Genomic DNA, 25836 nt, shown 5'->3' on the forward strand with positions numbered 1-25836 from the left:
AAGGCTCCTGCAGATTCCTCACATACGATGTTGCTCCACTTTCCACTGTAAATCCAGCAGAGGTGAAGTCAGAGTCCTTGCTGTACTACCGTAGTTTCATTCTCTTTTAGGATGAAATCATGGATTTGGTCAATCACTTGAGGTCTACAGTACTTGGTAAATATATTTGAAGAATTTAGGACCATTGCAAAACAAGTAGCATGTGTCTCATGAAGCACACTCCTCAAACATTCCTCTCTTTAAATGGCGTCAATCTATTGTCCAATGGCAAGTGGCGAAGTTTGGGAAGCTATACATTTAATTGCACGTTTTCCTAAATAACTACCCAAGTCTGGAATTTTTTTGGTCCCTTCATATTTACTTTCTGTGCTCAGACAAGAGAGGATACAAAGAGCCTAGGTCTTTATAGTAAAGCCCTGTGTAGCTGACCGCTTGAGCAAATTTGCCTGGGCCTTGCGGTGGTGTTGACACAGACTAGGTCCAGAAGGGCAGTTAGAACTGTCCCTTCAGAGAGAAGCACAAGGACCATTTACCTCAGCGCTGCTGCCATGTGGAATGTGCTCGGTTAGGGGGTAGGTCTACTACGCATGGAGGTTTTTAGTAGTAAGTCATTAAGCTATTTGGAAGTGAGTCACCCAAGCCCGAGGAGTCTTCCAACAATGTTCTGTTTCACTCACCAGCCAGGCCCTCTAGACCTGGTGTTCCCAAACTGTGGGGCGTGGCCCCTGGAGAGGGGTTGGCTTTAAACTTACTCTTGCAAGTTGTAATAGTAGAATGCACAAGGTGCAATTTTGAAATTGGATAGTGCATCATCAGTTCCTCTTGGTCATTGCATACCTTAGAGCTATATATAACTTGTCAAAAATGTCCAGCTCAACTAGCCCATGTCGGCTAACATTTGTTTTGTAGCCCATCGATATATTGTTGTAATTTTTTTGTCACTCAAATATCACATAAATACACATTATACAGGGCAAAATGTATAGAATTGCACGAAAATGTACTTTAAAACGGCAAAATGTTCTTTGCACCCCATGACAAAATATGTAGAATTGCAGAAAATAAGCTTTAAACCTGAAAAATCCTCTCCACCAACGAGAGGTGTGAACAGTTTGTGTCACTAACAGTGCATGTGCCCGTAGACTACCAGGAATTACATATTAGACTTGGAAAATGCAGTGGCTTTATGGCCAAACAATGTGTATTGTAGTTCTACTAAAATGATAATGAAAATGGAGGTCCTTCCTCCAGCATGTAGGCCTTCCCAGTAGACAGACTAGGCCTGTTGCTGCTCCTGCTTGTGTTTAACCATGGTGCAATTCTCCATAAAGGGCACACGTTGACCCCCACCACTCTCCTCCACACCTCCAGCCACAGCACACTGATCCCTGGGTATCTCTCCTGCTGGCCTGCCTCCCTGCCTGCCCAGCCCCACAGGTGCCAAACAATGATGTCAGATGCTGGTTGTGTGCTAGGATATTCCTGTCTCTGTTTTCAGCCCCTCGTTGGTGGGTTCAACACATGTCCCCTCTGTGAGCTGGTTAATGGAATGGCTCAAAGTTGTAGTAATTTACCTCTTGCTTGTTTACCCGCTTCCCTCTTCCCCCTCAAAACGTGATTTATACGGCCCGGCATCTGGTTCTGAAATCTGCATGGCCAAACAGAGCTGACTCATTCTCAATGTTTCAAATCACATTCTTCACCCAAGAAAAGGCGGAGCGGGGGAGGCACTCACATAAAGTCCCGGAGATGAGATGGTTTTCTTATGGTCTCGCTTCATAAATGTCACATTTAGGGGAGGAGGAGAGAATGGGGGGCCCGTTGACTGCAACACCACCAGGCAGGCTGGATAGCCAGGTCGCTATGATAGTGTTTCACCACTCTGATCATGGTGGAGGTTTGTCATCAATTTCACCTGATGCTCTGGCCCAGAGGTCATGTAGAATATAGGCTAGTGAATGTACGGCTATGGTCTTATCTGACCCATTGCGTAGGTTCTGTCCAAGGAACTGTTTATGGAGTCGGGTCACTAGGTCATACTTTAAGCGTAATTCAGAATCCAGAGAGGCGATAGTCCAACGACCCATTGTGACATAGCTATGCGGCTCTAAGACCACCGTCCGCGGGGGATGCACAGCCCATTTGAACGTGGTGACGGTTGGAGAAATTGCTTGAGCTGTGCTGGGAATTCCAAAAGTATGAAAGTTAGTGGTCCAACATTCTATCACACTGCTGTGTGTACCCGTACACGTTTTGGACTCTGAAGCATTTCACTGTAAGGTCTACACTATTCGGTGCATGTGACAAATAAGATTTGATTTGATAGATGTTTTATGTGAGCAGTGCTCATAGAGGCCTTCTCAGAGGATGAGACCTGCGTTCACCATGGCCAGAACTGCAGTGAACAGAACACCAGCTTTTCTAACTGACACCACAGTCTTTGAGAGCTGATGTTGGCCAGGGGTCGGCAACAGGCGGCCCGAGGGACCAAAACAAGGGGTCGGCCGATTATGATTTTTCAACGCCGATACCGATTATTGGAGGGCCAAAAAAATCCGATACCGATTAATCGGCCGAATAATTATTATTATTATTATTATTATTATTATTATTATGGTGGGGATTTTTTATTTTTATTGTTTTTGTTATGTTTTATTTATTTGTAAAAATGACAATTACAACAATACTGAATGAACACTTATTTTAACTTAATATAATACATCAATACAATCAATTTAGCCTCAAATAAATAATGAAACATGTTCAATTTGGTTTAAATAATGCAAAAACAAAGTGTTGGAGAAGAAAGTAAAAGTGCAATATGTGCCATGTAAGAAAGCTAACGTTTATGTGCATTGCTCAGAACATGGAAACATATGAAAGCTGGTGGTTCCTTTTAACATGAGTCTTCAATATTCCCAGGTAAGAAGTTTTAGGTTGTAGTTATTATAGGAATTATAGGACTATTTCTCTCTATACGATTTGTATTTCATATACCTTTGGCTATTGGATGTTCTTATAGGCACTTTAGTATTGCCAGTGTAACAGTATAGCTTCCGTCCCTCTCCTCGCTCCTACCTGGGCTCGAACCAGGAACACATCGACAACAGCCACCCTCGAAGCAGTGTTACCCATGTAGAGCAAGGGGAACAACTACTCCAAGTCTCAGAGCGAGTGATGTTTGAAACACTATTAGCGCGCACCCGCTAACTAGCTAGCCATTTCACATCGGTTACACCAGCCTAATCTTGGGAGTTGACAGGCTTGAAGTCATAAACAGCGCAATGCATTGCGAAGAGCTGCTGGCAAAACGCACGAAAGTGCTGTTTGAATGAATGCTTACGAGCCTGCTGGTGCCTACCACCGCTCAGTCAGACTGCTCTATCAAATCATAGACTTAATTATAATATAATAAACACACAGAAATACGAGCCTTAGGTCATTAATATGGTAGAATCCGGAAACTATCATCTCGAAAACAAAACGTTTTTTTCTTTCAGTGAAATACGGACCGGTTCCGTATTTCACTAACGGGTGGCATCCCTAAGTCCTAAATATTCCTGTTACATTGCACAACCTTCAATGGTATGTCATAATTACGTAAAATTCTGGCAAATTAGTTCGCAACGAGTTAGCAGGCAATATTAACTAAATATGCAGGTTTAAAAATATATACTTGTGTATTGATGTTTATGGTTAGGTACATTGGTGCAACGACAGTGCTTTTTTCACTAATACGCTTGTTAAATCATCACCCATTTGTCGAAGTAGGCTGTGATTCGATGAGAAATTAACAGGCACCGCATCGATTATATGCAACGCAGGACACGTTTAGATAAACTAGTAATATCATCAACCATGTGTAGTTAACTAGTGATTGTTAAGATTGATCGTTTTTTTTATAAGATAAGTTTAATGCTAGCTAACAACTTACCTTGGCTTCTTGCTGCCCTCGCGTAACAGGTAGTTAGCCTGCCATGCAGGCTCCTCGTGGAGTGCAATGTAAGGCAGGTGGTTAGAGCGTTGGACTAGTAACTGGAAGGTTGCAAAAACGAATCCCCGAAACTCCCCTGAACAAGGCAGTTAACCCCCTGTTCCTAGGCCGTCATTGAAAATAAGAATGTGTTCTTAATAAAAGTTAAATAAAGGTGTCAAAAAAAAATGTTTTTTTAAATCTGCAAATTGGTGGCCAAAAATACCGATTATGAAAACTTGAAATCGGCCCTAATTAATCGGCCATTCCGATTAATCGGTCGACCTCTAACCAAAACGGCCTGCAATTGTTTTTTATTTTACGTGATCGTGTCTCTAGTCAAGGTATGAAATTATTGTTATTTTTGGCCCGAGGCTGACTAGTTGCCTACCCCTGATGTAGGCTATTGTAGGCCATTTTGACTGCAGGTTTAGATTTAATTCTGTAACCAACATTTTATTATCATGGTAATTTCACCAGAGCACTTCAAAATAAACCCCAACAGCAATTATTCTCCACTCAATCAAGGCTTTTTAACACATTGCCCCCTTCACCTTCTGATCCTCTGAGTTTTCCCTCTTTCTTCCTTCAGCTGCACCTCCCACTCCAATTCTCATACCGACTCAACAGATTCACAGATGGTGCAATCTCTATTGCACTGCACACTGCCCTTTCTCACCTTGACAAAAGGAATACCTATGTGAGAATGCTGTTCATTGACTACAGCTCAGCGTTCAACACCATAGTTCCTTCCAAGCTCATCACTAAGCTAAGGACCCTGAGACTAAAAACCTCCATATGCAATTGGATACTGGACTTTCTGACGGGCTGCCCAGGTGGTGAGGGTAGGCACCATATCCGCCTCGCTGACCCTCAACACGGGAGCCCCTCAGGGAGTGCGTGCTTAGCCCACTCCTGTACTCCCTGTTCACCCACACCCATTTAAGTTTGCTGACGACACGATGGTGGTAGGCCAGATCACCGACGATGATGAGACCGCCTACAGGGAGGAGGTCAGACCTGACAGTGTGCTTCCAGGACAACAATCTACCTCAGTCAGCAAGACAAAGGGGCTGATCGTGGACAACAAGAAACGGAGGCTCGAGCACGCCCCTATTCACATCGACGGAGCTGTAGTGGAGATTGTTGAGAGCTTCAAGTTCCTCAGTGTCCACATCACTAAGGACTTATCATGGTCCAAACACACCAACACAGTCGCGAAGAGGGCACAACAACACGTATTCACCCTCAGGAGGCTGAAAAGATTTGGCATGAGCCATCAGATCCTTAAAAAGTTATACAGCTGCACCATCGAGAGCATCTTGACTGCCTGCATCACCGCTTGGTATGGCAACTGCTCGGCATCCAACCGCAGAGCGCGACAGAGGGTAGTGTGTACCGCCCAATACATCACTGGGGCCGAGCTCCCTGCCATCCAGGACTTCTAGTGCTGTTATTGTGAAGTGGAAACATTTAGGAGCAACAACGGCTCAGCCGTGAAGTGGTAGGCCACACAAGCTCACAGAACGGGGCCACCGAGTGCTGAAGTGCGTATCGCGTAAAAATCGCCACTATTGGAGTCTGGAGCAGTGGAAACTCATTCTCTGGACTGATGAATCACGCTTCAACATCTGGCAGTACAACGGACAAATCTGGGTTTGGTGAATGCCAGGAGAACGATACCTGCCGCAATGCATAGTGCCAACTGTAAAGTTTGGAGGCTGTTTTTCATGGTTCGGGCTAGGCCCCTTAGTTCCTGTGAAGATAATTCTTCACGCTACAGCATCCAAAAATATTCTAGACGATTCTGTGCTTCCAACTTTGTGGCAACAGTTTGGGGAAGGTCCTTTCCTGTTTCAGCTTGACAATGCCCCTGTTCACAAAGTGAGGTCCATACAGAAATAATTTGTGAAGATCGGTGTGGAAGAACTTGACTGGCCTGCACAGAGCCATGACTTCAATCACATCGAACACCTTTGGGATAAATTGGAACACCGACTGCAAGCCAGGCCTAATCGCCCAACATCAGTGCCCGACCTCAGTAATGCGCTTGTGGCGGAATGGAAGCAAGTCCCCGCAGCAATGTTCCGACATCTAGCGGAAAGCCTTCCCTGAAGAGTGGAGGCTGTTATAGCAGCAAAGGAGGACCAACTCCATATGAATGCCCATGATTTTGAAATGAGACGTTTGAACAGGTGTCCACATACTTTTGGTCATGTGGTGTATTTCCTTTTTATTTATTTGTTAATGTTCTGCTTTTTAACTGTATTGTTGGGAAAGGGGCTCGTAAGTAAGCATTTCATGGTAAAGTCGACTCTTGTTTTATTCGGCGCATGTGACATACAAATTGATTTTCATTTGAGATGCTTCCCACATCACTCACACAGGTTGCTCTGCTCTCAGATGAATTACACTGGCCTCCAGGGCAGGCTGTGTCCCAAATGGCACTGTATTCTCAATATAGTGCTCTACTTTTGATCAGAGCGCTATGGTGCACTACCCTTTTTATACAGCAATATAAATGGAATAGGGTGCCATTTACTACAGACAGAGGCTCTATACCCAGAGCGTTGTCATGTCAATCGCAGGCTGTAAAACAATTGGGGGGGTCCGCTTGTGTTGGCATCTCACCAGATTGGACACGGTTACCATGGCAGCCAGGCTTCTGGGGCAGGGCCTGCGGATGGAGGCTGGCAGGGGACAATACACAGGTGCCATGACACCCCAGGGACTTGTCACCTATCTTATTTTTTTTCCCCTTGTAGCAGATGTTCTGTTTGTTCAGTCACGTACTGCTTTCAGCGGAGTAAATACGTTTCCGAATAAAAATCAAACTAAAGGGCGTAGTTATTTTAACTCTGTCATCTAATTAAAATAGAATTTTGAGAAGACAAGTGGTTTTGTTCGTGAGGAGGCATGGTGTCTGCTGCAGGGTACTTTATAGTGTGTTGTGCCATGAACATTGACATTCAGTTACATTATGTTGCATACAGTTACATTACGTTGCATGAAGTTATACCTGTGTAGTAAGTAACACACAACTCTAGTAGAATTACAAAAGTGAAATTGGGACTAATCCTTAATCCACCTGGGTAAAAACAAAAATCCCTTTAACACCAAACTAATTGCTAATGTAGGTCATAGAACCTGCCTTTACAATTGTTGTATTACAACTACTGTGTTTTTACACGGGTATAGAGCAATGCCATGTACAACTCCCCAGCTTTTTAGTTTGAATGTGATTTGATTTACCCCCCACGTCTGTGTCTCTTTCATTCAGACATCCAAAGATGCACATCAAAACTGGCCTTGTGGATGCCCACCTGTACTGCCTGAAGAAGTCTGTGGTCGACTTCCTCGTTGATAACAAGTGAGGCCTTTTCGCATGTTTTACTTTGGTACTGTCCTAAATTGGACGTAGCCTTTGTGTATGAACTTTTGCATGTCCACCTTTTTGCGTGTCATCATAAATGTGTTTTATGTTAAATGTACACTGAGTGTACAAAACAGTAGACATAGACTGACCAGGTGAATCCAGGTGAAAGCTATGATCCCTTATTGATGTCACTTGTTAAATCCACTTCAATTAGTGTAGGGGAGGAGAAAAGGCTTAAAAATCCTTCTTTAACCTAAGACAATTGAGACTTGGATTGTGTGTGTGCCATTCAGAGGGTGAATGAGCAAGACGAGATTTAAGTGCCTTTGAAAGGGGTATGGTAGTAGGTTCCTGGCGCACCGTTTTGTGTCAAGAACTGCTTCCCGTGTGTATCAAGAATGGTCCACCACCCAAAGGACATCCAGCCAATTTGACACAACTGTGGGAAGCATTGGAGGCAACATGAGTCAGCATCCCTGTGGAACGCTTTTAACACCTTGTAGAGGACATGCCCCAACAAAGTGAGGCTGTTCTGAGGGCAAAAGTGGGTGTAACTCAGTATTAGGAAGGTGTTCCTAATGTTTTCTACACTCAGTGTATATCAAATTCTTTTTTAAAGGTACCAATAACCATCAACATAAATGTGAATACAGTGTGTTGCTAGATACAGGTGAAATAGCGAATGGCACCTTTCTTGCCAAGTTGCATGCGTGTTGAATTGGAGTTAATATATGAACAGACTGTGACTGTGGAAAGGCTTAGAGACGGGTATGTATTCTTGTTAGGTGTTAATTTGTTTTACAATGTGCCACTTGAGCAGTTTATTAGGCTTTTACCCCCCTTGGGCGTTAGTGTCAGAGGTACACCTCAATCACAACTGTGGTGATCATCTCACTTCCTCATACTTCTTGTACTACTTCTTTTCAAGTGCAATCACTTTGGACCAATCAGAAAGTCTGTTTATTGCCCATTTGAAATGTTTGGGTTACCATATATAATAGGGCCACCACCACAGATTTACTTAAAGCTTATAACATGTAGATGTAATTTATAGGAGCTCTGTAGCCACCACCACCAGATCAAATGATCCACAATTTTAAAGATATACACCTGATCATTCAAATCCAGGCCAAGCAATTAAATGCGTTGTTAGATGCCTCACTTAGTTGAAATGCATCTCACTTTGATAAATGTACGTCCTATTGATGTAACCTATATTTCTAATGGTGTTACATTAATCTACTCACATTCTCCAGCCCATACATCCTAGGCAGGTGATTCCTCCCCCCACCCCCACCTCCACCAGCAAGACCAAAAGCAGAAGCTCCACCCTTCTACTCCTCCACCCACCCCCAGTCTAGGCCCCCAGTCCCTTTATGCTTGTTAAACTGGTATTGTGAGGAGACCCAGCAGCTCCTTTAAGTGGTGTTGAAAATACGCACAGGTGGCTTTAATTGGAGAGTACATTGACTCACTAGCTCGATCCCTTTCCCTTCAAATATACATTTTCGACCGGGGATTTACATAAATATGCAGCAACGCAGCCGCTTGTTCCTGCTGCTTCCCATTGCTTTGACATATTTTAATTTAACCTTTATTTAACTAGGTAAATCAGTTGACGGCCTACCCCAGCCAAATCCTAACCCGGACGACGCTGGGCCAATTGTGCGCCGCCCTATGGGACTCTCAATCACAGCCGGTTGTGATACAGCCTGGAATCAAACCAGGGTCTGTAGTGACGCCTCTAGCACCTCTAGCACTGAGATGCGCCACTCGGGAGCCCTATTTATTCATCAGTCCTCCTGATATAAATATAATTTAATCTAATCTGCCGTCCAGACTCAGGAGACCCCAAAACCACTACCCCCTTTTTTATTTCTCTCCCTCATCAAAGTAGGTTGACTTTAAATTCAGCTCCCTTTTCTTTCACATTCTCCTCTTTTCCTCTCTTTCTCTCTCCTGCTGTCTCTCTCCATCTTTCTCTCTCCCCCTCTCTTTCTCGCCCTCTGTCTCGCTCTTCTTCTCTCTTTTGAAGCTGCTCTGCTGTGGAGCGCTCATGGAGAAAAACAGACAAGAGTAACTGTTGTTTCTTTCTCAGCATTCAGATGGAAATTCTAATCTCCCTTCAAAGAAACTAAAAAGAGAGTGAGGAGGAGAGATGGAGAGGGACAAGGAGTGCAGTGCAGAAGTGAGGAGGAGGAGGAGGAGGAGAAATTAAAATTGCCTACAGGGCTTACTTGGATGTTTGAAACCTTGATTCAGCCTTATTTTTTTTTTTTACCTGTTAGGAAACCCTTGAACGTGTACACCGGGAAATGATCGTGGTTGTTTCTTTCTTTTCTGGTTAGCATAAAACCCTCATGAGCAGAGTTGGGCCTTCAGCTTGTGACAGTGTTCAGTATATGGACATTAACCATGTACACTCAAAGGAGTTGTCCTCCTTCTCACGCCCCTCTCCCTACTTCTATCATTTGGATTGACCATGAGGAAATATCTCACTCAACCTACGCTGACATTTATTACTCATAGAAGTAGAATGTGCTTCCCCATTCAGGTCAATTGCCATGGTCAGATTTCTATGCCCGCTCTACTAATTCTGTTATTACTCTTCAAAAGATTTGAGGGTCAAAGGTTACACACTTCATGAAGGTAAAATGTACCTTTTTTACTTTCAGTGAATGTACTATTTCAGCAATTCAGTAACTATGTATTTTGTTTTGTTTTTCTCTCAAAGATCAATCTCTTCGATTCGGGGAGAGTTAGTCCCGTATCTGGTCCGCAAACAGTTCTCTAAATCCACCAACTCTCCGAAGGTCAACGATGAAACTCATCAGAACCTAAAGAAAAACGATACCAATGTAAACTTAGGTAATGAACATTCCAAATGGAGTATGCTTGAACATTTAGACTTTCCATAGCTAGGTTGTAACTCACTTCATGTTCATGCGCGCGCACACACACACACACACACACACACACATTCACCTGTGTGTAGAGATCCAGATCTCGTCCAGGGATGAGGAGCTGCTACATCTAACCCAGGAGAGGTCCTGTTGGAATGACCACCGTGGGGACATGAGCGAGGCCTACCACGGAGGACGCCTGCGCTGCTACGTGCACATCATGGACGAAGGAATATGTTACCGCGTCAACACGCTAGCAGCCTACATCGAAGCCAATCGCCTGGTGAGTGAGTGAAGGGACACTGTGTTTAAAATGTGACGGTCTTGGTTATTTTACAGAAAACCTAGTTTAATAGCAGGCTCTGTGACCAACATAACGCCAGAGTTGTGGGTTTGATTCCCACAATCATTTTTGGGAGAAAAAAAAAGATATATATGAAAATGTACACACTCACTGCTATAAGTCGCTCTGGATAAGAACGTCTGCTAGATGGCACAAAAAAATTAAAGAAATGTTCATATATTTCAATGATAAGGATGATCCCTGAACATGACTGACAGTATTGCTTTATCCTCATCCATTTTCTCTCCTGTGTTCCAGGCCCCTAAGCTGTTTGATGAGCCTGCAGTCCATCCATCAGCAGTGGTCTCTGAGCGCTGTCTGGTGAGTAGCTACTATGACCAACAGGGAATGCACTAAGAGTAGCTAGATGGGTGGTTTTCTTAGACGTCTGGTACAATGTGGATTTTCTGACTGAGTTTGAGAGTGAGTCATTCGCAGGATTGAGAGTTTCTGATGAGTGAGGGTGACATTAGAGTGAGTGTGCTTTGGTGAGTCACATGGTATTCTTGTTAGTTGTCTATGCGGTAAGATGCTGTAGGTGTCATAGAGGATTTATGAGTAAAGCTCAATTCAGATTGGGATCCGCGATAGTCCGGCTTCCCATTGTGACATATCCCGCTGGGGACGCACAGCCCGACCTTCGCACCTCCCCAAAATGTCCAACCAACGTGTATCCGCGTCCGCGGCTCTTAATCATTTGAATGTGGCAATGGTTGGATTAATTGCTTGAGCCGCGCTGAGAATTCGAAATCTATGAAAGTATATTCTAGAACACTGCTGTACGGCCATGTACATTTTTAACTGTAGTCAACCATAACTTGATATATCTGAAACAGTCTGAATAGCGGAGCACGTATGAGTGCATCCGATGCAGATTAGGGGAGACGGGGCTATACGCTTCTGAATATAGCCTACTCACGTCACAGTTAGAGCGGCCATTGCGTTGTTTCCTCCTCCCGCATGTTGTTGAAAGACCAAAGGGAAAGTAGTATGACGTTTGGGACACAAGTTATGCTTCTTGATAATCATAGATGAATTTAACGTGCACATTTTTCCCCAATAAACAAATAACTTGCCTGAACACTTTGTTTATTGTCCCCAGCGGGATTATTCTCCTGCTGTAGCAAACTGGCTCAAATTAAGGTCCTACATTTGTAGGTTGCCTCTCCATTATCTTTATGTTCAAACTGCTTTCTCAACTGTCGTACACATTTGAGTTCTAAAATATCATCTTATAGTTGTTCTCTCTTTTCTCTCATTAACAGACATATAAAGAGTAAACATTTTTACACTGGAATTTGACTCACTAATATAGTAAAGTGTAGGAAGGGATCAGAGCGAAATGTAAATTCTGCTGTGGTCTTTTCTGCTTATTATCTTTTCACTGACAACGTTCTGCCACGTCTGCCTATTGTCTGTTAGATTGGTGCAGACAGCATAATAGGAGCTTCCTGTCAGATCTCAGACAAGACATCCATCAAGAGATCGACGATCGGAGTGTCCACCACCGTCAGGGAGAAGGTCAAAGTAACCAACTCCATCATCATGCATGGCGTCACCATCGAGGAGGGGTGAGTAGACTCTACTGTATACAGATTTGGACCATTTCTACCACTGAGCCCTTAGGACAGTCATTTTACCTGATTGTCACAGATGATACTTTATGGTGGAGAGAAAGCATTGGAAGAAACAATGTTATTTATTTACATTTGGAAAAGGCTGGGCAGTCAACTCCCTTCCACAATTAAGCCTAGTATAGTGTTGAACCACATTGGGGATCAAGTAGGTTTCAGAGGCCAGTGTAGAGGGAGAGAGAGGACCAAGGGGAACAAGTAGGTTTCAGAGGCCAGTGTAGAGGGAGAGAGAGGACCAAGGGGAACAAGTAGGTTTCAGAGGCCAGTGTAGAGGGAGAGAGAGGACCAAGGGGAACAAGTAGGTTTCAGAGGCCAGTGTAGAGGGAGAGAGAGGACCAAGGGGAACAAGTAGGTTTCAGAGGCCAGTGTAGAGGGAGAGAGAGGACCAAGGGGAACAAGTAGGTTTCAGAGGCCAGTGTAGAGGGAGAGAGAGGACCAAGGGGAACAAGTAGGTTTCAGAGGCCAGTGTAGAGGGAGAGAGAGGACCAAGGGGAACAAGTAGGTTTCAGAGGCCAGTGTAGAGGGAGAGAGAAGACAAAGGGGAACAGGGAGGGAGCTGCAGCGCGAGGGGACTGACTGAGGCTTGTTTTATGTGATATGTGGGTAAAATGGAGAACTCTATGTTGACAATGTCCATTGGTGTGCAGTGAACCAGAGCATGCTTACAATGCAATACAAAACACATAGGTGATGAATATACATGGTTAAACTTCTGGATTCTCAGCAACAACGTATTTCACTTCATCCATATAACTCACAAGTTGTTGCACAGTGAGTTGATAGACTTGTGAACATATTTGCACCAAAACGTTTGGGATAAAAAAAAAAACTCTTCCTTGAAAGTTTCATATTCAACCATTTATTGTGGGTGGATTGCTGACTCTAGAAAGTAAATCTACTATGAATTGGGGTTTTTTTCAGTCTAGCATTGGGAGATATTTTTAATTAAAGTATTTTCACTCGTGCTGGTTGGTTGAAAGGATGTCCTGGCTGGTGATTTAAAACTGCATGCATGACATGAATCGCAGGAGAGCGACCACTGAGAAGTAGAAAAGGAGTCTGTTATTTTAAATTCAGACATCCTCAAATCCTGGGGAAGAGCTTTAACTGGCAGAGTTAGGCTTTAGCACAGTCCCTCTTAAAGACAGGGAGGCCAGAGCCAGTGTGTGTACCCTCATGTCCCAGTTAGTGCAGAAAAAGAAAGAAATGGCAATTCCTTCACAACATAAAAAAAATGTAAGAGGGGATTAGTAAATCCCTGGCATGTTAAAGAAGGCACTTGCATTTTTGGGCCCTTTGTTTTCATGTAGGAGGGCTTGTTTACAAAGCTAAGGATATTTGGGGGGTCGAGGGAGGCCGGCGGAAGAGGTGGGTGGTTAAAGTGGGGGGGGGGGGGGCTCACAGCAAGGAGGAGCATAGTGTTAGTAATTAGTGGTGTTTCAGTTGGGCTTCTTTGGTGGTCTCTCTGTTTAAAACTCCAATCCTTGTAATCTCCAATTGCCATCCACCCCCCCAGCCGGGTTCCCTCCCTCCTCACCCCACTCTCCCTCCAACCCTACCACCACCACCTGAATAGAATGCCCTCTGTGCAACAGCAGCCAATACAAACCTGCCTGTGTGAGTGGATGCAGGGCTAGCGTGTCAGAGGCTCATGCATGTTGCTCCTCAGCCCGCCCCACAGAGCTCAATCTGTTGGTTCCCCAAGCTCTGCTACCCTAACCCTAACCCAACACACTACCACCACTACCTCAGAGTCTTTCCAACTGCTGGTACTGAGATTTAGCATGCCTCTGCCTGCCACCCAGGGTCTGGAGTTTCACTATGACAGTTACATATGGGAAGATGAGATTAAATCCTGAAAATGAGGTTCATTGATTTCCTCTTTTTTTTATTGATCAAACCAAACTTAAACTGCACAACCAAAGGTATGAAGAAACAATTTGGATGTGGCTCAGTTGGTAGAGCATGGTGTTTGCAACGCCAGGGTTGTGGGTTCGATTCCCATGGGGGGCCAGTACAAAAACAAAATGCATGAAATGTATGCATTCACTACTGTAAGTCGCTCTGGATAAGAGTGTCTGCTAAATGACTAAAATGTAAATGAAGATTAGGCTAAGAATTTGAAAGATCATTGACTTCTTACCATAGAGAATTTCTACTCCACTCAAAGGAATGAGTATACTGCCTACCTAGACCCCAAACCAACCTACTGTCTGAAATCCGTTGTTTAGACTGAGCTCAGTGCTAATAATGATTACAACATGGGGGTTTATTTCAACATGGGGGTGTGCTTGGTCTCAGCTTTGATGAACTGTCTATAACGTGTCTTTACTGCATGTCCACAACAAAACAAACCTGACGATATGGAATTACATTTTTATTTTATTAAAAATGTTTTTACCTTTTATTTCACTATGTAAGCCAGTTAAGAACAAATTCTTATTTACAATGACGGCCTACCCCGGCCAAACCCGGACGACGCTGAGCCAATTGTGCGCCGCTATATGGGACTGCCAATCACGGCCGGATGTGATTCAGCCTGGATGTTTTTTTTTTCTTCATCTTTTTAGTATATATTTCAATCTCTTTTTTTCATTTTTAAATTAAATATACCTTCCGGCAACCCGCCTCACCCAATGTCATACGGATCTGCTATTTTTAGAACCTATACTCCAGATCATTGCAACTAGCTAGCTGCTACCGAGTGGCCCAGCCCCGAAGCTAGCCTTGAGCCAGGCCCATCTCCCGGCCTGTTCAGTGGACCCTATGATCACTCGGCTACACAGATGATGCCTCCCGGACTCTTCACTAACACGACTAGAAGCCACTAAATCACCGGATTCCTGCCATAAGCTCTGGACCTTTGCATTGGATCATCGCAGCTAGCTAGCTGCTACTGAGTGGCTATAGTGGCTAACACCCTTGTCCCGAAGCTAGCACCAGTTAGCCTCGAGCCAGGTGCATCTCCCGGCTAGCAAACGAAATTACTCCAGCTACAATACCTCTTTTGCCAATTGGCCTGGACCCTTTGGAGCACCGCTGGAGCACCGCTGATCCATCACGACTGGTCTGCCGATGTAATTCCTCCATTGTGCCCTCAACCGGCCTTTGCCGGACGTCGGTGAAGATGCTTCTGCTAGCCCCGGCCTGCTATCTTTATGAACGCTGTGTCTCCCGCTTGCTAGCGTAGTAACGACTACCTAACGGCTTCCCTGTTTCATCTATTGCTGTTCACTGGACCCTATGATCACCTGGCTACATAGCTGATGCCTGCTGGACTGTTCATTAATCATGGTACTCCATTTGGTTTATTTTATCTGTCTGTCAGCCCCAGCCTCGAACTCGGGCCCTGTGTGTAGTTAACTGACCCTCTCTGCCCATTCATCGCCATTTTACCTGTTGTTGTCTTAGCTCATTAGCTGTTGTTGTCTTCCCCGTTGTTGTCTTAGCTAGCACTCCCAATCAACACCTGTGATTGCTTTATGCCTCGCTTTATGTCTCTCTCTAATGTCAATATGCCTTGTATACTGTTGTTTAGGACAGTTATCATTGTTTTATTTTACTGCGGAGCCCCTAGCCGCACTCAACATGCCTCAGATACTTCTTTTGTCCCACCTCCCTCACATGCGGTGACCTCACCTAGCATAACTAGTGCCTCCAGAGATGCAACCTCTTTCATCGTCACTCAATGCCTAGGTTTACCTCCACTGTACCCGCACCCTTCCATACCCCTGTCTGTACATTATGCCCAGAAATCTGCTCCTTTTATTCTCTGTTCCCAACGCACTAGACGACCAGTTTTGATAGCCTTTAGCCGTACCCTCATCCTACTCCTCCTCTGTTCCTCTGGTGATGTAGAGGTTAACCCAGGCACTGCGTGTCCCCAGGCGCTCTCATTTGTTGACTTCTGTAACTGTAAAAGCCTTCCTTTCATGCATGTTAACATCAGAAGCCTCCTCCCTAAGTTTGTTTTACTCACTGCTTTAGCACACTCCGCCAACCCTGATGTCCTTGCCGTGTCTAAATCCTGGCTTAGGAATGCCACCCAAAATTCTGAGATTTCCATCCCCAACTACAACATTTTCCATCAAGATAGAACTGCCAAAGAGGGAGGAGTTGCAATCTACTGCAGATAGAACATGCAAAGTTCTGTCATACTTTCCAGGTCTATGCCCAAACAGTTTGAGCTTCTAATTTTAAAAATGAATCTCTCCAGAATTAAGTCTCTCACTGTTGCCGCCTGTTATAGACCCCCCTCAGCTCCCAGCTGTGCCCTGGACACCATATGTGAATTGATTGCTACCTATCTATCTTCAGAGTTTGTTCTGCTAGGTGACCTAAACTGGGATATGCTTAACACCCCGGCCATCCTAATGTCCAAATACACCTCTGCTGTTTTCAATCAGGATCTCAGCGATCACTGCCTCATTGCCTGCATCCGTCATGGGTCCGCGGTCAAACGACCACCCCTCATCACTGTCAAACGCTCCCTAAAACACTTCTGCGAAATGGACTTTCTAATCGACCTGGCCCGGGGATCCTGGAAGGATATTGACCTCATCCCGTCAGTAGAAGATGCCTGGTTGTTCTTTAAAAGTAATTTTCTCACCATCTTAAATAAGCATGCCCCTTTTAAAAAATGTAGAACTAAGAACAGATATAGCCCTTGGTTCACTCCAGACCTGACTGCCCTTTGACCAGCACAAAAACATCCTGTGGCGTACTGCACTAGCATCGAATTGTCCCCGCGATATGCAACTGTTCAGGGAAGTCAGGAACCAATACACACACAGTCAGTTAGGGAAGCAAAGGCTAGCTTTTTCAAGCAGAGATTTGCATCCTGCAGCTCTAGCTCCAAAACGTTCTGGGACACTGTAAAGTCCATGTAGAATAAGAGCACCTCCTAAATCCACGATAATCGAGAATTTCAATAAGCATTTCTCCACGGCTGGCCATGCTTTCCACCTGGCTACCCCAACCCTGGCCAACAGCTCCACACCCCCCGCAGCTACTTGCCCAAGCCTCCCCAGCTTCTCCTTCACTCAAATCCAGATAGCAGATGTTCTGAAAGAACTGCAAGACCGGGACCCATACATATCAGCTGGGCTAGCCAATCTGGACCCTCTCTTTCTAAAATTATCCACCGCCATTGTTGCAACCCCTATTACTAGTCTGTTCAACCTCTTTCGTATCGTCTGAGATTCCTAAAGATTGGAAAGCTGCCGCAGTCATCCCCCCTCTTCAAAGGGGGTGACACTCTAGACCCAAACTGTTACAGACCTATATCCATCCTGCCCTGCCTTTCTAAAGTCTTCAAAAGCCAAGTTAACAAACAGATCACTGACCATTTCGAATCACACCGTACCTTCTCCGCTGTGCAATCCGGGTTCCGAGCTGGTGCACCTCAGCCACACTCAAGGTGCTAAACGATATCATAACCGCCATCAATAAAAGACAGTACTGTGCAGCCATATTCATTGACCTGGCCAAGGCTTTCGACTCTGTCAATCCCTGTATTCTTATCGGCAGACTCAACAGCCTTGGTTTCTCAAATGACTGCCTCGCCTGGTTCACCAACTACTTCTCAGATAGAGTTCAGTGTGTCAATTCGGAGGGCCTGTTGTCCAGACCTCTGGCAGTCTCTATGGGGGTACCACAGGGTTCAATTCTCGGGCCGACTCTTTTCTCTGTATATATCAATGATGTCGCTCTTGCTGCGGGTGATTCCTTGATCCACCTCTACCTAGACGACACCATTCTGTATACATCTGGCCCTTCTTTGGACACTGTGTTAACAAACCTCCAAACGAGCTTCAATGCCATACAACACTCCTTCTGTGGCCTCCAACTGCTCTTAAACGCTAGTAAAACTAAATGCATGCATTTCAACCGATCGCTGCCCTCACCTGCCCGCCCGACTAGCATCACTACTCTGGACGGTTCTGACTTAGAATATGTGGACAACTACAAATACCTAGGTGTCTGGCTAGACTGTAAACTCTCCTTCCAAACTCATATTAAGCATCTCCAATCCAAAATTAAATCTGGAATCGGCTTCCGATTTTCCAACAAAGCCTCCTTCACTTACACTGCCAAACATACCCTCGTAAAGCTGACCATCCTACCGATCCTCGACTTCGCCAACACTCTACTCAGCAAACTGGATGCAGTCTATCACAGTGCCATCCGTTTTGTCACCAAAGCCCCATATACCACCCACCACTGCGACCTGTATGCTCTCGTCGGCTGGCCCTCGCTACATATTCGTCGCCAGACCCACTGGCTCCAGGTCATCTATAAGTCTTTGCTAGGTAAAGCTCTGCCTTATCTCAGCTCACTAGTCACCATAATAATACCCACTCGTAGCACGCGCTCCAGCAGGTATATCTCACTGGTCATCCCCAAAGCCAACACTTCCTTTGGCCACCTTTCCTTCCAGTTCTCTGCTGCCAATGACTGGAACGAATTGCAAAAATCGCTGAAGTTGGAGACTTATATCTCCCTCGCTAACTTTAAGCATCAGCTATCTGAGCAGCTCACCGATCGCTACAGCTGTACACAGCCCATCTGTAAATAGCTCATCCAACTACCTACCTCATCCCCATATTGTTTTTATTTACTTTTTTTGCTCTTTGGCACATCATCATCTGCACATCTATCACTCCAGTGTTAATTTGCTAAATTTTAATTACTTCGCTACTATGGCCTATTTATTGCCTTACCTCCTTACTCCATTTGCACACACTGCATATAGATTTTTCTGTTGTTATTGACTGTACTTTTGTTTATCCCGTGTGTAACTTTGTTGTTTTTTGTCGCACTGCTTTGCTTTATCTTGGCCAGGTCGCAGTTGTAAATGAGAACTTGTTCTCAACTGGCCTACCTGGTGAAAAAAATGTTAGTGTGTATGTATTTTTGGGGGGTTTTATTTCACCAGGTAGGCCAGTTGAGAACAAGTTCTCTAAAAAAAAATGTACAAAAAAAAATTATATATATAATGTCATGTTTTATTTCACCAGGTATTTACAACTGCGACCTGGCCAAGATAAAGTAGTGACGCCTCTTGCACTGAGATGCAGTGCCTTAGACCGCTGCGCCACTCGGGAGCCCTGACAATGGCATTGTTGTATTTTAAATGTTGATGGTGTATACTTTGCCCACACGAGGTAGAGGCTGGTGTTGTTATTCAATATGCATGCTCAGCCTTAACCTCTAGGTTTTATTTTAGCAGCGCTGGTAACTTTTGCGGGGGATTTGGGGCCGGATTGTTCAGGTGTTTCTGGATCGATAGGGTCTTTGGTGGTGGGCGGTGAGGTAATGGCTGTGGTCAGCTCGTTGGTGTGGCTTAAATTGTTCTGGAATTGGTGTTGGAGAGAAAAAAAATCTGTTTTTCAACTAATTTCCTGCAATTCGATACATTTTTCCATGGAGCTGAGAGGAAATTGTGCAGTGTGAACTAATTTCCTGCAATTCTATGCATTTTTCCATGGCTAATTCTATGTTCTTATGCTTAACCATTTTAACTAAACCAATGGGAACCCCAATCAGGCCCCCTGGGCATGTGCCCTGTCTGCCCCATTAGTAATCCAGCCATGACCAAATATTCCTTAATTCATCATTTTTTGGAATTTTCTATTTTCACACTGTCTAGCTTTTTTGTTGTTGTGATTTCTACTTCTCAAAGATTATAATAAAAAATATATGTCAATTATCTTTTCTGCGTACTTTGTCTAGTTTTAGCCATTTTAAGTTTAGACTGAAAGCATTTTTCCATAAATAAAATAATTGGTGTGGAGGCAACAATGAATGAATACAGGGGAAACACTGACGCTAATCTAGTCTCTTCAGGAAAATAAAACAAGACAGCTGAAAACTCTGAGGGATCATGTTTCCTTTTAAGGGGGGTCAGAGGCAGGAAAGGACAAGGACCTCCCTCAGCTGTGCAATTAGCTGAAGACATGAAAGAGAAATGTTCATTGTAAATCTGTTCTTCTTCCACTCTGAAAAAAAACCTGGCCTGGCCCAGGCATGTCAAGTAAACATCAAACTGGGCAAATAAAGTTATACAGTTTTTATAGTGCCAAAGTGATCCCAGGAAAATATTAGTGTGTGTCTGTGTGTGAGCCTGTGCAGTTTAAAGCAGCCACAGACAACGGGACAATGTTACTGTTCATCCAGAAAACGGCCTTTTTGAAATTGGAGTAGATGTTTAAACGGTACATAAAACCAGGATTTTGACTGTGTTATGTCAGTGTCCACTGGCCAGAAATCAACTCTGCTGCGATGTCTTCACAGATACCCACAAGCTGCACAGTGTGATAGTGTACTAGTCCTCAAGGGGGACTGACAGCTGATGCTGCTCTGTGTTTGTTTTACAGGTGTAACATCCAGGGCAGTGTGATCTGCAGTAATGCTGTGATTGGCCGAGGTGCAGACATCAAATACTGCCTGGTGGGGAGTGCCCAGCGCATAGAGCCAGATGGTGAGCATACTACCGCTTCATCTCACCTTGCTATCACACACAGTCCCACTCCCCTCTACTCTATCTAGCAGCACTAGTATACCGCAGGTTGCAAGATTCCAGTGCCCCAAAATTTCCCAGGTTTTCCAGAAATCCTGTTTGGTAGATTCCTCGAATCAGGAGAGAATAAGTAGGAAATCCAGGAAACTTCCCACTGGGATTTCTGGGAAAAAAATGGAAGTTTGAGAAAGGTACCTGAATTTTGCATCCCTCAACAGGAGGAAATGACACATGCTACAAGTCATGTAGTATTGTAGCCAGGAGGAATGTTCCAAAAGTTGAAATTGGGATTATTGGGTGTGAACTTGTGTGGGTCAATGTTTATGTGACTGGGTGAATGTGTGTGTGGCGCGCGCCTGCGTGTGCCATGCGATTTATTCTCCTTCTTAAAGCGCATTTAAACCTAACCCTATTTTTGGAATATTCTTAATCCCCTTGTCCATAGTCCTTGATCAAGCTGGGGGGTTGTGTGTGTGTTCCTGTGTGTTTGTATGTTTGTGTGTGTGTGTGTGTTTTGGGGATTGTGGGGTGGGGGGGAGGGTGTCTGGTGGCTGTTGAATTCCGGGTGGTCCTGGCCTGGTCTCTAACCTCTCCATCAATGACACTGTCAGGGGCGCCCCTAAGATGTCCAAGTCCTGCTCAGCCTAATTGACTGAACAACAGGGTGTTGCTACACCACGGCCCCCTGCACCAAATACTGCAACATTTACTTCCCTCCCAACCGACCCCCTTCCACCCTGCCCATCCAACTTCCCAGCCCGGCATGGTTATCGGAGTGCGACTGGACCTGATTAGCCTGCCATAACCTGGAAAGCCCTGGCTTATGGAACGGCTCCCAGAAATCCCAAATTACAAGCTAGATCCTTGTACTTCCCATACACTCAGCCCCCCCAGCCCAGCATCCCCCCCATCCCCCTCCCTCGCCACCAACATCACCTAACTCCTATAAGCTTAAAGCACAGCACAGCAAGAGAGCACAATTCAAAGATAGCCCCTGAAAAAAGGCTAACAGAGTGCCACAGAGCAGAGGTTAATATAACCTATCATTATAAAAGCATCACTTATAATAACTGCCATAAAGTCTCGAAATAGCCCGGAGGATGCCAACAACCGTTCTCTTTTAAGTTCTGAAGTCAAAAGCACTTTGACTCATCATATCAAAGTGCCAAGTTCCCCTTCAATTTGAATAGTTTAATCTTAATGATATAAAAAGTACTCTTCTTTTTTTCTTCTTACGTGATATGGATAATTAAGGCCAAATTAGATGTTAAACCTGAACTTTGCCTTCGCCGTAAGGTTGGATAGTGCTTAGAATACAGCCTTCTCTACTATAGTGACTGTCTCGGATTGATATACTAACACTTCGTTTTGAAGTAAAAGGCATTTATTTTCCCTTTCAATCTGGCTTCACAGGGTGGTCCTATTCATGGCTATCCATCAGACATACAGCTTTGACTACTATCACCCCAAGCTATTGGCCCACTGTGTATACATACATATTACATGCATACTGTGAACAGTGGGTTCTCTTTTACAGAAATGATATCCATATGAAACAAAGAGCAGTTGCTTTATATATAAATCCCCTGAAGCGGTTGCTCCTCACGGGCTCAGTTTGCTTCTGAACACCATCCGTATCAGGTGGGTCGCCTCTCTCGTCAGAGGATAAATGAGGAGCATGACTGGTAAAAGCATTATGCCTCCACTCATAAAGCAGTTAGATGGAAGTGTCTGTAGAGAGAGACCACCCTGTCAGGCAGCCACAGACAGACAGACAAACGTCTTCTGACTGCACAAGCAGTCAGTCAGGTGGCGGTGGGACTCTGCAGGTGTTGCTGCTGCTTCATAAAGAAAGAAGACTGTTCTCCGTGCTTCAGGGAGACAGATATGCTCTTCTCTCCTCTTCCTCCTCTCCCTCACTGTGTCTTAGAAATACACTGCTCTCCTGGTGTTTCATGCTCTGTTTCTCTTTCCTCCAAACTCCGAATGCAAAAGCAGAGCCTTTGTTCGGATTCCTTCACTCTAAAATGTATTTATATGGATCGTGAATCACGTTCCCCGGTTTAGTTTGGATTAGCTGTGTTGCTCTGGATGGATAGCAGGCTCTCCTCAAGTTTGTTTCAATAGGCTGTTAGGCATCGCCCTTATGTGAGGGAAAGAATAATCTGCGTTCACCTTGTTTTTCTCCTGAAATCCTGGTCCATCTGTCATATTGAGAGGGAAAGTGTCGAAATCCTAGAAATGTGTATGATTTGGCACATTATGAAAATATACAGTGCCTTGTAAAAGTATTCAGATCCCTTGGATGTATTCCCTTTATTGTGTTACAAAGTGGGATTAAAATGGATTGAATTTGCTTTTTCTTTTTTTACAATCTACACAAAATACTCGAATGTCAAAGTGGGAGAAAAATCATATCATTTTCAAGATAAATGAAATGAGTAAAATGTCGTTGCATAAGTATTCAGTTCCCTGAATCAATGCATGTTAGAAACACCTTTGGCATCGATTTTTAAAGCTGTGAATCTTCTTGGGTAAGTCTATAAATGCTTTGGACACCTGGATTGTGCAATATTTGCCCATTATTCTTTTAAAATTCCTCAAGCTCTGTCAAGATGTTGGGGATCATGGCTAGACAGCAAGTCTTGACAGATTTTCAAGCAGGTTTAAGTCACAACTGTAACTTGGCCACTCAGGAACATTCATTTTCTTCTTGGTAAGCAACTTGTGTAGATTTGGCCTTGTGTTTTAGGTTATTGGTCTGCTGAATGGTGAATTCCTCTCCTAGTCTCTGGAGTAAAGCAGACTGAAGCAGGTTTTCCTCTAGGATGTTGCATGTGCTTAGCTCCATCCCGTTTCTATTTATCCTGAAAAACTCCAGGGTATGTGCCGATGTCAAGCATACCCATACCATGATGCAGCCACCACCATGCTTGAAAAGGAGGCATTTACTCAGTGCTGTGTTGGATTTTCCCCAAACAAAAAGTGTTATGCAACCAGTGTCTTCCTTTGCTGGTTGCATACAAGATACATATTTTTGTATATTTGTATTCTTGTTTTCACTCTGTCATTTAGGTCATTATTATCATTTAGGTCATTATCACTACAATGTTGTTGATCCATTCTCAATTTTCTCCCATCACAGCCATTGAAAAAGGTAGCTGTTCTAAAAGCACCATTATAAACTGGGTGGTTTGAGCCCTGAATGTTGATTGGCTGATAGCCATTGTATATCAGACCGTATATTATGGCTATGACAAAACATGTATTTTTACTGCTCTAATTACGTTGATAACCAGTTTATAATAGCAATAAGCTTCCTCAGGGGTTTGTGGTATATGGACAATCTCAACGTCAACAGTGAAGTGGCGACTCTGGGATGCTGGCCTTCTAGGCAGAGTTGCAAAGAAAAAGCCATATCACAGACTGGCCAATAAAAAGAGAAGATTAAGATGGGCAAAAGAACACATACATTGGACAGAGGAACTCTGCCTAGAAGGCCAGCATTCCGGAGCCGCTTCTTCACTGTTGACGTTGAGACTGATGTTTTGCGGGTACTATTTAATGAAGCTGCCAGTTGAGGACTTGTGAGGCGTCTGTTTCTCAAACTAGACACTTTAATGTACTTTTCCTCTTGCTCAGTTGTGCACTGTGGCCTCTCACTCCTCTTTCTATTCTGGTTAGAGCCAGTTTGTGCTTTTCTGTGAAGGAAGCAGTACACAGCGTTTTACGAGATTGGAAATTTCTTGCATGGAATAGCTTTAATTTCTCAGAACAAGAATAGACTGACAAGTTTCCAAAGGAAGTCTTTGTTTCTGGCCATTTTGACCCTGTAATCAAACCCACAAATGCTGATGCTCCAGATAGTCAACTAGTCTAAAGAAGGACAGTTTTATTACTTATTTAATCAACACATTTTCATGTGTGCTAACATAATTGCTAAATGGATTTCTAATGATCAATTAGCCTTTTAAAATGATAAACTTGGATTAGCTAACAGTGCCATTGGAACACAGGAGTGATGGTTGCTGATAATGGGCCTCTGTACGCCTATGTAGATATTCCATAAAAACTCTGCCGTTTCCAGCTACAATAGTCATTTGCAACATTAACAATGTCTACACTGTATTTCTGATTCATTTGATGTTTTTTTTAATGGACAAAAATGTGCTTTTCTTTCAAAAACAAGGACATTTCTAAGTGACCCCTAACTTTTGAACGGTAGTGTATATAAAAAATCTCCCACTTTGACAGAGTATTTTGTGTAGATTACAATTATATTGCCAAAAATTACAATTACCATTTTAATCCCACTTTGTAACACTGTACTTTTGCAATGCACTGCATACGTTTTGTCTGAGTTGAGCATGTTAACTGCCTTGTGACACTTAATTTCTGCTTGAAATTACTTTCTGCTTGAAAAGTACTTCAAAGACCAGAACTTGACTTCAGTTTATCGAACACTGTTGTTTTACAAAACCAATTAACCACTCGCTCTAGGTCTAGGGGTCTTAGGCCTGCTTAATTATACAGTCCATCTCAAATACTAGGTTCTACAGAAGAACAAAGGGTCATAATCTTCTAACTCGAATGTCTAATTGTGAGAGGTTTCTTCTCATCTGTAGCTGAAAGGACTAACGAGGTGATCGTTGGAACTGACCAGCTGATGGAGATCTAGTCCAGGGGGAAGACTGACCGACGGGAACAACACCTTATTGACCGATCCAACAGACCGCAGCAGTGAGGCAAACTAACCGACCACCAGGCAGTCCCACACCTCACCATCTCATTGTCTTTTTTTTTTTTACATTGTGTCCAAATAAAAGCAATTTTATTTATCCCAAGGATCTGTTTCAGTGGTGTTCTTTGTGTGAGTCTTGTCTGTTATTTCTGGGTGATTTCTATAAAGTTTTGTTAAGTGTTTGTTTGGTCCGTGTGTTGTCGTCTATACATACATTTCTTCACACGACTATACAGCCTGGTAGTCTGTGTCTGTGCCGTGTGGTGCAGCAGAGGACCAGAGCAGCACATTGGGGGTTACATTTATTTGTACACAAAAATGGTGGGCTGGACCACCCAGTGAGAT

At 44.0% G+C, this 25836-nt stretch overlaps 1 protein-coding gene across 1 annotated transcript in view; it reads left to right on the plus strand.

The window, feature by feature from the left end:
* The window catches only part of ei2bg (Translation initiation factor eIF-2B subunit gamma), a 47537-nt gene extending 21943 nt beyond the window's left edge, over positions 1 to 25594 (plus strand). The window contains 7 exon segments of the mRNA NM_001173820.1: positions 7254 to 7343; positions 10084 to 10217; positions 10345 to 10535; positions 10854 to 10916; positions 12018 to 12166; positions 20608 to 20711; positions 25376 to 25594. Of these exon segments, the coding sequence (NP_001167291.1) occupies positions 7254 to 7343; positions 10084 to 10217; positions 10345 to 10535; positions 10854 to 10916; positions 12018 to 12166; positions 20608 to 20711; positions 25376 to 25428 (784 nt within the window). The 3' untranslated portion in view covers positions 25429 to 25594.
* The last annotated feature ends 242 nt before the right edge of the window (positions 25595 to 25836 follow it).

This window comes from Salmo salar, chromosome ssa03 (genome assembly GCF_905237065.1).
Source record: "Salmo salar chromosome ssa03, Ssal_v3.1, whole genome shotgun sequence".
Taxonomy (NCBI): Eukaryota; Metazoa; Chordata; class Actinopteri; order Salmoniformes; family Salmonidae; genus Salmo; species Salmo salar.